Here is an 11,954-nt window from a genome sequence, read left to right as displayed (position 1 = left end):
GTCAATGAATAAAATTTGACTGTAAGAACTAAATTATTTTTTTAACATATATCGGAAATCTTTGAGTTCATTTTAATACAACAAGAAGTTAACTGCAAACCAAACAAATTATAAAGACTGATTTTACATTTTTAAGATTTTGTTACCCATTATTTTTTATTTATATATCGGGGACCTTTTAGGGTCTTGCATTTATATATATATATAGGGATTGACACCCATTATTAATATTTCATCTGCAGCTTTTTGGGTTTTGTCACACGCGCATGCTATCTGTTGGGTTTCACCTCTGCAACACTATCCTAAAATATTGATTTGGCGGTTAATAATGGGCGTACGTAATTTATTATTCAAAATTGGGCGGTTTAATAATTTATTAAACTATCCGACATCGAGCCGAACTTGGGCTGCTCATTGTGAGACATGTAACATATATGCATGACATAATGAAAATTGAAAACATACCCTTAAAGTAATTGCAAAACAAAACAAAATTTAAAAAATTTAAAAAAATGCCCCACTTGCATAGTTGCATGTGATATTGCGGCTAGAGCTGCGGGTTGGTAATACCAAGCTGCGCGCTGCTGCTTCTGGTGTGACGATGGTGGTGCAGAGCCGCAATGGCACAAACGGCAAGAAGTGGTCCAGAACGGGCCCACCTTGATGCTGGTACCAAGGAGCTCGCAAAGAAATGGCCTGTGGCTTTGGCGGGATCAACGGTGGCAGCCCCACCCACAACCACTGGCGGCAAAGAGCCTTTCTCAGCTCCCTTTTTTTTTTTTTTTTTTTTGTTGATACTTGTTCCTTCTTCGGCCAGACATATCCCTTTTTTCAGCTAGTCAAGGCTGGCTTGGTAATCGGGTCAACTTTTATCGATCGAAAATGATTTAGTTTTTAAAATTATTATTGAACATATAATAGGTTATTTGGTTGCCACCGTTGATCTTTGTTAATGGAGTGGTTGCCACGTATAGAAGAGTGACTTTTAGAATTACTCTTTAATTTCGAGGAGATTGTTATGAATTATTTAATTAACAAATTTAAAACCTCATTATCCACTACGGTACTATTATGAGAGAAAAAAAAATCATTTATTCATTTCGATATACAAGTCACTGAGATAAAAGTGATTTCTTCTTACAAAAAAAAAAAAAAAAAAAAAAAAACCCAATTTTTGCATTCAAATGCTTTTTTGTTGTTATTTTTTTTAATATTTTTTTCTTAGAAATGCTCTTTTATTTGTTAAAACATTAAGAAGGCATAAAAATGAAAAGATGAAATTGAGAGCCCTTATTTGTAAAAAATCTTAAAAAATGAGATACCTAGATATTTGTATGAAACGAAAAGATCAAAGAAAAGGCTTTAGTGGTGTACGTTAAAGTAAGATCCCACTTATAAAGGACTATGAAACAAGGCATTGAAGTTCGGAGTAGTGAAGTACGGCGCCAAGAAGCTACGAACCTATAAAGGAGCCAAAAGGTTGGTGGCATGGCCCGACAGAGTAACCTGTGCTAGCTGATCGTTGCTGTTCTGTCCTCTACTCACGACCGGCCTTCTGCTACTTCCCTCGCCAGCCGATCTCTTTGTTTCATAGAGAGACCACAAAGGCTCAAACAGATATATATACAACCGTTGCAGAATATAAAAACTCCAACTCTTCACCTCCCACTCTTCCTCCAACGGAGATAATTTCCGCCCTGCCTCCAAAATGTCGGAGGCGGAGTTGGGCGGAGGTGTTGGAGGTCGACAGTAACTGGCGGTGGGCTTTTTTCTGAATTTTTTTTCGTAGCATTTTTTGGGGTTTTATTATTTTGGGTAAGGTTCTTTATTTTGTATTTTTCATAACCTATTTTAAGGTTTTTTTTTGTTTTGCTTTTCAGAACATATTTTTTGGGCTTTGCATGCCCTCATTCCCTTTGCCCTATGATTTACCGTAATGTTTTAGGTCCTTTTTAAAGCCTTTTTGGGCCTAAAGGTAACGGGCCCAACAAAATTTATATTTTGTACAATTCAAATAAAAATAAGGAAAAAAATATAAAAAAGCCTCCCAAACTACTAGCCATTTTTTCTTTAGCCCTCTAATGTTCTAAAAGTGATAAAGTAGCCCTCCAAACTACCAAACTATTGCATTTTGGCCACTCCGTTAGTCAAAACTGTCAGTTTGGACGAAAACTGCAAAACGACGTCGTTTTGTTATGGGTAAGTTACTACAATGCCCTTTTATGAAAAAAAAAAATTGAAAAAAATATAAAAAAGCCCTATAAACTACCAGCCGTTTTCATTTTAGCCTTCTAATATTCAAAAAGTGATAAAATAGCCCCCAATAAAACGACGTTTTTCAGTTTCCATCCAAACTGGCGGTTTTGACTAACGGAGTGGCCAAAATGCAATAATTTGATAGTTTAGGGGACTACTTTATCACTTTTGAAATATTAGGGGGCTAAATCGAAAATAGTTGGAAGTTTGGGAGGCTTTTTTATATTTTTCCCTAAAAATAATAACTCACTACAATATAATAAACTCCAATAAGTCTATCTATAATAAGACTACAAGTTCTCCAATTTCTGCTACAAGAGCTCAGGAACTTTGTAATGTATGTCCAAGAAATAAATTTTCAAAGTTCTACACCTCTAAACTAGAAAATAAAATTACAAAGCAATACAAATAAAAATCAAACAAGCGACGACAAATTGTTCAACAAGCAGCAACATAAAAAATTACTTAGAATACTCATAGCAACCTCTTTAAATCTACTTTTCGGTTAAATTGGTGGCTTAAATGTACACTTTTCAGCCTCATCACTTTAACAAAAAAATTTGGTGAGATGAACAGTACTCACCAAACTTAAAATTTACTATTCACTCATCTATTCATTAAACAAATATATTTTCTCTCTCTTCCTTTTTGCTTTTCATTTCTCTCTCCTTTTTTTTTTTTTTCTACAACCTCTCTCCCTCTTCAATGAAATCAACGTATATATTATACCGTATAATTGCATTAAATATTATTACTGATGAATGATAGTAAAGAAGAAAAATCCTTTTTTTTTTTTAAAAAAAAAAAAAACTTTCCAAAATTGATCTGGGAGTGGAAATTAATAAGCCGGCGAGTAACAATCCAAAATCAATTATGAAAAACATTATCTTCTTCCAATAGAAATTAAAACTAAGAAAATGAAGGAAATATTACAAATTTTTAAAAATATTACCGTTAAATAAGACAAATATTCTTAAAATAGAACATTAGGAAAATATAAACATTCAAAAATATAAAAGTTAGAGAAAGAATAAACAAATTATTGAAAAATAATATTTAAATGAAATAGTGAAAGTCGATTGTTAAAATAGTGAGACTGTTATGAGTGCTCTAAAAAAGTGAGTTGTCAAAATAACCAAAAGTGTTTTTGTTGAGTAAAATTTGGTGAAACGGATAGGAATGCTCTTATACAAACAAAATAATCATTGCAAGTTGTTGTCTAGCAATTAAATATACTTCACCAACAATGATAATATATACATGAAGCTATTCCCAAAAAAACGTAGGGATCAAGCTTTTCAAGAATAGGATGTTAGGCTTTAACTCAGGCCATATATATTAGATAGGGGAAAGTTCACATACCCCCCTCAAACTATCACCCAATTGACAATGTCCCCCCAAACTTTAAATTGCAACAATGTACCTTCTAAACTATCAAAACATTGTCAATGTCCCCCTCATTAACGAAACTACCCTTAGTAAAATTAATATATATATATATATATATATACTGAAATTTCTGGAAAAACCTAAAATTAAAAAAAAAAAAAAAAATCCTTTTATTAGAAAAAAAAATTAAAAAATTTCGATTTCTTTTTTTTTTTTTTATAAAAATTGAAAATTTTTCATTTGCTTTTTTTTTAAAGAATGTTTTCTTTTATAATTTTTAAATAAAAATTTCCGTTTAAAAAAAAATTAAAATATTTTCGTTTAAAAAAAATAAAATTTTCTTTTTTTTAAAAAAACATATTTTTTTTAAAAAAAATCTAAAAATATAAAAATTGATTTTTTTAAAATAAAAATTTTGGTTTAAAAAAATCGTTTAAAAATTAAAATAATTTTTTTAAAAAAATTAAAATTTTCGTTTTAAATTTTTTTTTTTGAATTTTAGGGGTATTTTTGTCATATTGATAAATATATAGGGGCATTTTGATCTTTTTGCTAGCTTGGGGGGGATATTGATAATGTTTTGGTAGTTTAAGGGGTACATTGTCGCAATCGAAAGTTTGGGAGGGACATTAACAATTGGGTGGTAGTTTGAGGGGGGTATGTGGACTTTACCCTATTAGATAAGATTCTGTAAGTAGCACTGTCCTAATTAAGACACCTCAAGAGGAATATCATATGAAATCGGTTCCTTACGCTTAATTACATTAAGTGGCAATTAAGCATATAATCAAGTATCTTAAGAGAACGATGAATTATGTACTTTTCTAGCATAATGAAGATTTGTAACCACTAGTTACACATATTCTAACTTCCAGTCAGCTCGTGGCTCTATAGGAGATCCAGTTCAGGGTATGTCTTTACCCTAAGTACATGGTAGAACCATTAGTTGGAGGAGTGTTATATGTTAGGTGTAATGCCCTAAACTCCAATTATTTCGTATCACATTTTAGTTTTAATTGAAAAAAGTTGTTTATTTACTGATTTATTTAATGAGCTTTTGGTACATTACTCTTTACAAGTATGCATTTACAGATTGTATTCTATTTTTTATAGAACACCAAATATAAGATCTTTAATCCAAATTCAAATTAATGAGTTGTTGAAACTAATCTTTTTAATTTCAAACTTGTTATTTATCATATAAATATCAATTAAGTACATAGGTTAGGTTGAATATAGTTTAATGTCTGAATAATGAGATCACCACACATAAGATCTTAAACCACATAATCTTTGCAATTTATAAAATATTGTCCGTAGTCGATAATAGAATTAGGCATTCCCTTTAACATGCAAGATTATGACATATCATTTTTGATCATATGAAGTAGAGACTTCAAATTGATGTATTGGTGAATTTGGTGCAGATATTATGTACAGAATATACCATGTGAGCTTTCATTTTTTTTATAACACTGTCAAAGGAATGATGTGACATAACTACTTATTGCATTGACTTTGAATCTTAAGAAAGTCATGAACTCAAATGTAAAGTAGATGTCACTTTCTTGACGATTAAAATCTCATGTGTGCTGGGTAGGTACTCATATATATGTAGCATTGTATGAACATCACTTTTCAAGAAGAAATTCAAATGGTTTTTTTTTTTTTTTTTTGAAAGAATTTTGTTGATCAATATTATTGATGGATCATTGGCAAAGCAATTGCTCTGTCAATACAATGTCTCCAATATAAGGAGGGTCCTCTTCCAACCATACAATATCATTGGCTTGTGTGAGAGCCAATTTAGCTAGTCTATGAGCCACCTTTTTTTGAAATCCAAATGTTTTGATTAAATCAAAGAGATAAAAAATATCCTATTGAAATAAATTTAATAGAATTAATTATTCTTAATATCTAGCCAAAGTATTTTAGTAAACGTTACTTAAATTATTATGTACATGGTAAAATGAGATTTCTTAAATACAAAAATAATTAAGGAATTAAATTGAATATTCAAGGATAAGAAGCAGTGAATATGTATTTAGGGATTAATTGGGAAAAAGTCCGTTACACCTTCATCAAACCGAAGAAAAGAAACATTAGAATATGTGTTTTTAATTAATGGTTGGTTCCGAAAGGAATGTTTTGAAAAAGTGAAACATTTATCGCTCCAAATCAAGGTTTCAATAAAGACATTAGCCAAAAGTCAATTATCCACAAAGATTATTAAGATGATTTTTTTCCTAATATAATAGATTTAGCTTGGATTGGGGGCCCCAGTCCAAGCTGGTTGGAAGACAAATCTGGTTTGCAAGCTGTTTGGTGCTTAGTACGCCACTGTTATATGTCAACTTCCTATTGGGTCTATCCACAATAACAATAAACCTATATGGAGGTCCAATAAAAACGGAGTGTTCAGAGTGAGGAGTGCCTATCATTTACATAAGGAGTGTGTGGATGTGCATAAGGGTGAAAGCTCACGTTCGGGTCAACACAAATGGCTCTGGAAGAATATTTGGCAAATGAACACTCCCCATGCAGTAAAGGTGTTTATGTGGAGGGCATGTCATAATGCCCTGGCAACAAAAGCTAACCTGCTCCAGTGTAAAATCAAGGAAGATCCATTATGTCCCTTATGTGGTGTTGAAGCAGAAACTACAGGGCATCTTTTGTGGGGATGTCTTGCTGCGAAGGTTATATAGACAGTGTAATAGGAATATACATAAAAGATGCATTGAGAATGATGATTTTGTATGCATTGTTGAGGAGTTGCATGATCAATACCTAGACAAAGAAAATATGGAGCTCGTGGCGGTGGTTGCAAGATCTATATGGCTTAGACATAATGCATTGGTGTTTGGCCGGATGGTTAGCCCCCCAAACTTAATTATAAGTAAAGCTTTAGAATCTCTAGAGGCATTCCTTAATGCCAATTCGAGGCCATACATAGAAACAGCAGTAGACAATACAAGGGCTACACGATGGCAAGCTTCCTTGGAAGAATTTGTTAAAATTAATTGAAATGCAGTTGTGGACAAAAGTAGAGGGAAGATGAGAATTGGTGTTGTTGTGAGAGACAATATGGGTGAGGTTTTGGCAACCTTGTTAATTATCGCCAAAGGATCACATTATCGAACTGGATATAGCAGAAGCTATGGTAGCTTTACGAGCCGTCAACTTTGGTAGAGAATTGAGATTTTCTAGGGTAATTCTCGAGGGCTATGCTCTCAAAGTGGTGCAGGCGTTGAACAAAGCAAGAGGAAATTGGAGCCGCTATGGACATCTAATTGATGAGGCTAGAGGAGTTTTGAATTCTTTATTTAAATGGAAAGTAAAGCATGTCAAGCCAGCTCTGAATAGCGCCGCCCATGGGCTTGCAAAGGGAGCATTGGCCATTATGAGGAATATGTTCTTCTAGAGGACTGTCCGCAATGTATTTTGATATTATCTTTGTTGAGCGCTGTACTTGAGTGATTTTTCATATATATTATGTCGCTTGACTTCTTTCAAAAAAGAAATAGATTTAGCTTGAATTATTGTTATGGGGAATTTTGATATAGATATATGTTTGTGTATTTATAAATAAATGTGTGGACATAATTAATATATATATATATATATATATATATATATAAAACATACATATAAACTCTTATTTAGCATTTAAGTTAATTTATTTAATTAACTCAAATAATAAAATCTTAAATAAACATTAATTAACTAATAATTAGTATGAATTTTTATTTTTAAAAAAATCATGATATTTACTTTATATAAGAGATGATTAAATTAATTGAGTAGCTTATAAATAATTAGTTTGAGCTTGTTCTAAAAATAAATGAGCCGAAGTTAAACAAATTATTAATAAACTTGAATTCTATTTATGTTGAAAATAAAATTAAATAAACAGAATTTAAACATTCAAAATTTATAGGAAAAAAAAAAAAAAAAAGATATGGCTTAAGATTGGTGACTCATGAGTCATGAGTGAGTTTTAGGCGTTAAAAAAAAAAGGAAAAAAGAAAAGAGTAATTGGAGCAGTGCCATCGATTCGAGCAGTCCACATCCGTCCTCTGAAACCAAAATACACCTTCTCCCTCACACTCACAGTTTCCACTTACTCACTCACTTCCTTGCTGTACGCTGGAAGGAAGTCGTGGAAGGAATTCTCACTCTCTCTCTCTCTCTCACTCACTCACTCCATTTATTTCTCGTTTCCAAACAACAAAAACACCAACAACATTAAATAGTCTCGAACAAAAACAAATGTTAATTCTCAGATCGAGCCGCGTTTCTCAGTCGGATTACAATCATGACTCCCCTCTCTAATCATGCCATCTAGTACTCTCTCTCTCTCTCTCTCTTTCTCTCTGCTCCAATTAATTAACTGGTTAATACCCTCATCCGTCTTAATCATGCCAGTTCCACAACCCCGACTTTTTCTGCTTCTTCTTTTCTTTGTTTTCCTGTTGCTTTACCCTGCCTGTGATCCCCATACTTTCATTTCTGACTTTCCCTTTTACATCTACGCCTCCTGCAACCCCCACAACTCCATAGCTTTTCAAACCCCTTCTACTCATCAGTTTTTGCAACGAAACTAACCAACCAGAGGGAACCAAGTTCCTTCTGGTTAATTATTTTTTTTCTCACCAACTCTGTTTTTTTTTTTTCTTTTTTTTTTTTTGTACTTTGTGTGTCAAAGATGGGTGACAAGCTGGGAGATAGAGATACAACCAAGAAGCAGCAACCACCACCGCCGCCACCACAGCAACAAATTTCGTCTTCTCCCAAAGACCCACTTGAGGAATCGACAGAAACAAGACAACAACGCCATCACTCGCCGCCGATCGTGGCTCCATTCTATGTTCCGCCGAGTGAGCAGCAATTTGAGGCTGTGAATCCAAAGAGGCCTAGGTATACTGGGCAGTGGAAGCTTTTGCCATCTCCGACAACAACAACGCAACAAAAACAGCAGACCCAGTTGGGCGAATCAAGCCCAACCAACCCACAAACGACCCAACAATCCCACACCGCAGCCGCTTCTTCCTCGGAGACAGCCTCATTGCCATCCCACTCGCCTCTGCCTTCTCTTTCCGCCGCATCTGGGCAGGACACCAACAAGCCGGAGGGAGAGCTGCATGCTCACCACCAAATCAGAAAAGGGAAATATGTGAGCCCGGTTTGGAAACCAAACGAGATGCTGTGGTTAGCTAGAGCCTGGAGGATCCAACACCAAGGCGGGTCGGACGGGTCGGGTTCATCCTCGAGAGCAGATCAATTGGAGATCAGCGGGCAGACAAGAGGGAAAACTAGAGCCGACAAAGATAGAGACGTTGCCGATTTTCTTCAAACACATGGCGTTAATAGGGATGCGAAAACTGCCGGGACTAAGTGGGATAACATGTTGGGAGAATTCAGGAAGGTTTACGAGTGGGAGAGAGGCGGTGAGAGAGAGCAGGTCGGCAAGAGTTACTTCAGGCTCTCTCCTTACGAGAGGAAGCTCCATAGATTGCCGGCTTCGTTTGATGAACAAGTCTTTGAAGAGCTTTCGCAGTTCATTGGGTCTAAAATGAGAACATCTCAGAGTAGAGGAAGTTCCGGAATCCTCGCTGGAGCTCTGCCTCCTCCACCCGCGCCATTCAAAGAAGATGATCATCAGTTCCCTCTTTCAGGTTTATTATTTTCTTCTCCATCTCTTTTATCTTTCGGAAACAAATTCTCTTTGGTTTGTTAAATTTGTTATTATATATGTATCTTATGCAGCTCGGGCAAAACAAGTGGTTATAGCGGGTGGAAGTGAAGCTTTATTCCACGGTGGCAGAGGGGGGTTACTAGGGTTTGAGTCGCCTCTAGACATTATCGGAGGATCGTCGACTTCATCTTCAAAAGAGCTCCGTCGGATTGGAAAGATACGGATGACGTGGGAAGAATCAGTGAGCTTGTGGGCTGAAGAAGGCGAGCACCATAGAGGGAGAGTGAAGCTCCAAGGCTCAAGCTTTTTGAGTGCAGATGAGCTCACTTTCTTCGACGATTCCATGGTCCCTTGCACCATGGAAGCCTTCGAAGATGGCCCTATCAAAGGCTTCTCGGTTGATAAATTCGTTTCTGGTCAACAAGTCAAAGTCTTTGGTAGAAGAAAGTCTTCTTCTTCTGAGAGACTCCTCCACCTTCCCTTTACCGAACCCTTCACAAGATGTAAGTAGAATTCAATTAATTTCCCAACCTTAATTTTTAGTCTTTAGATTGTGATTTTGGAAATATGTATGTATTGGTGCAGCAATTCCTCCATGGGAATTTCAAGACCCAACTGAGTACTACGTAGGATGCCTGCGAGTTCCACCACAAACACTTCCAAGCCTTTTTGAGCTCTCATGGCATATACAAGAGCCACCGCCGGAAGAATTGCGTTTTCCACTGCGAAGAGACGTTTACAGGGACTTGCCTCAAGAGAAGGAGCTCTTCTTTACAACCTCCTCCGAATTCCTAGACTGTAGAGCCATCACCTACGATATTCTAAGCCCCATAATCCGAGCTAACAACCCTAGCACCGCCACAAGTAGAGACTCGTTTATTGGCCTTTGGGATGATTGCATTAACAGGATTGTTTCCAAATTTTGCTCCGTTGAAATGGTTGTCATAAGAAAACCCTCTTCATCAACGGCTGAGATTTTGCAGGATCAATGGCCGAACGTGACGGGTTTTGTCAGGAACTTTTGCGTGTGGAGAGGAGAGGAGATTGATCAATCAAGAGAGGGATCTCTCGACCCATCATCTTCAATTGCGGAAAAGCTTTTGTGGACGTATGCTGATCTTCCTTACATCTTGGGCTACTACGCTGTTGGGTGTTTGATAACTTTTTGTGCATTAAGCCGGGCGCAGGACCGGATTATCCGGACGGATTTGTGCTCACTGGACTTATCTTCTCCGGTGGAGAGACTCAAAGCGTTAGTCCCGTGTTACAGGATCGCCGGCTTATTGCAGTTGCTAGCCGACCGGTGCTTCAACAATATGAAGAATAATGGTGGGAATTACAAGCTGTTTGCATATAGCGATTTTGAGAGGGTTGATATGGGAAATGGAAATGTCATGGAAATGACGCCGAATGCGGTGACTAGAATCTTCTCGAGCAAAAGAAAATGGGCTGCGGTTAAGGAGATATACGACTATCTTGATCACCGGATCCCACATGCGGAATCCATTTTGCGATCGTCGGAGAGGGATCTGGCGTTGGTGTTCAAGCCTAGAGGGTACAAAATGAAGCCTGCAAATTGCGAGCAACTGGTGGAGGCTCTCAAGTACGTGACAAAGGCGTTGGTGGCGCTGCACGACGTATCTTTCATGCACAGAGGGTTGGGGTGGGAGAAGGTGATGCGGCGAAACGACAGGGAGAACGAGTGGTTCGTGTGCGGGTTCGAGGATGCGGTGGGGGCACCGCAAATATACCCTCATGGGGTGGTGGCGGCGCGTGGGGGACAAGCGCCGGAGATGGGAAGGGGATTGCATGGGGTGAAAGTGGACGTGTGGGGTGTGGGGTATTTGGTAAAAACAAGTGGGTTGGCTGGGGTCCCAAAGATGCTGAGGGAGCTTCAGAACCGGTGCTTGGAGCAGAACCCAGAGCAGAGGCCAACTGCAGCCGACTGCTATCACCACCTGCTTCAGCTGCAGTCATCTCTGTCAGCTGGAGGGTACTGATCTGATTGATATGGGAAGAACTAATAAATGGGGGATTCGGATCTTTTTTATTTTTTATTTTTATTTTTCATTTTCTTTTGTGTGTGCATCGCCTTGGAGTTGGAGAGAGCCTTCTTTTAATTTTTGATACCTTAAAAACGGATCCAGGGGTCTGAGATATTTGGGGGAGAAATGGCGGCGGATGTCGGGTAAAGTGGGTTCTAGATTTGGTAGATTTGTAGGGTTTGTTCCATCATGTCAAATCACAACTTAATTGATTGGTGTGCAAGTCAAACAGTGCTTTCTGTTTTCTACTGTACATCATCCCCGCATCTCGTTTATTGTATGCAGTTCATTACCCTAGGTTGCCGGACCTTCATTTTAACATGATGCTTCATTGCCTTATATATATATATATATATGGTTTTGTTAAATATTGTACGTCGTCATTTATTATTGTTAATTACACTTTTGCATGATTTATGTATAAAGCGACCTAGGGTGGAGTTGGTTGTCGCCACAAAGGCGGCGGTGGCAGTACTGGAGGTGAATGCGTGGTTGAGGGTTGAGACTTGAGAGAGACTTGAGGATTCTCATCTATATGCATTTTACCTATCTGTTGTGTATATAGGACG

The 11,954-nt window shown here is 36.9% G+C and overlaps 1 protein-coding gene across 1 annotated transcript; it reads left to right on the top strand.

The window, feature by feature from the left end:
* Positions 1–8,350: 8,350 nt before the first annotated feature.
* LOC132181982 (uncharacterized) lies at positions 8,351–11,685 on the top strand. The gene is made up of 3 exons (XM_059595197.1): positions 8,351–9,320; positions 9,412–9,843; positions 9,926–11,685. The coding sequence occupies exons 1-3, from the start codon at positions 8,351–8,353 to the stop codon at positions 11,338–11,340; spliced, it is 2,817 nt and encodes a 938-aa protein (XP_059451180.1). The 3' UTR covers positions 11,341–11,685.
* The last annotated feature ends 269 nt before the right edge of the window (positions 11,686–11,954 follow it).

Source organism: Corylus avellana, chromosome ca5 (genome assembly GCF_901000735.1).
Source record: "Corylus avellana chromosome ca5, CavTom2PMs-1.0".
In the NCBI taxonomy this organism is placed as follows: domain Eukaryota; kingdom Viridiplantae; phylum Streptophyta; class Magnoliopsida; order Fagales; family Betulaceae; genus Corylus; species Corylus avellana.
Note: the sequence above shows the minus strand (reverse complement) of the source record. Positions and strands in the feature narration are given on the sequence as shown.

What these genes read in the sequence shown, in the direction of transcription:
- LOC132181982 (XM_059595197.1), top strand. Translation starts at nt 8,351, where the DNA reads ATGGGTGACAAGCTGGGAGATAGAGATACAACCAAGAAGCAGCAACCA. An exon ending in TCATCAGTTCCCTCTTTCAG is followed by an intron (nt 9,321 to 9,411) that starts GTTTATTATTTT and finishes TATCTTATGCAG; the next exon opens with CTCGGGCAAAACAAGTGGTT. An exon ending in TACCGAACCCTTCACAAGAT is followed by an intron (nt 9,844 to 9,925) that starts GTAAGTAGAATT and finishes GTATTGGTGCAG; the next exon opens with CAATTCCTCCATGGGAATTT.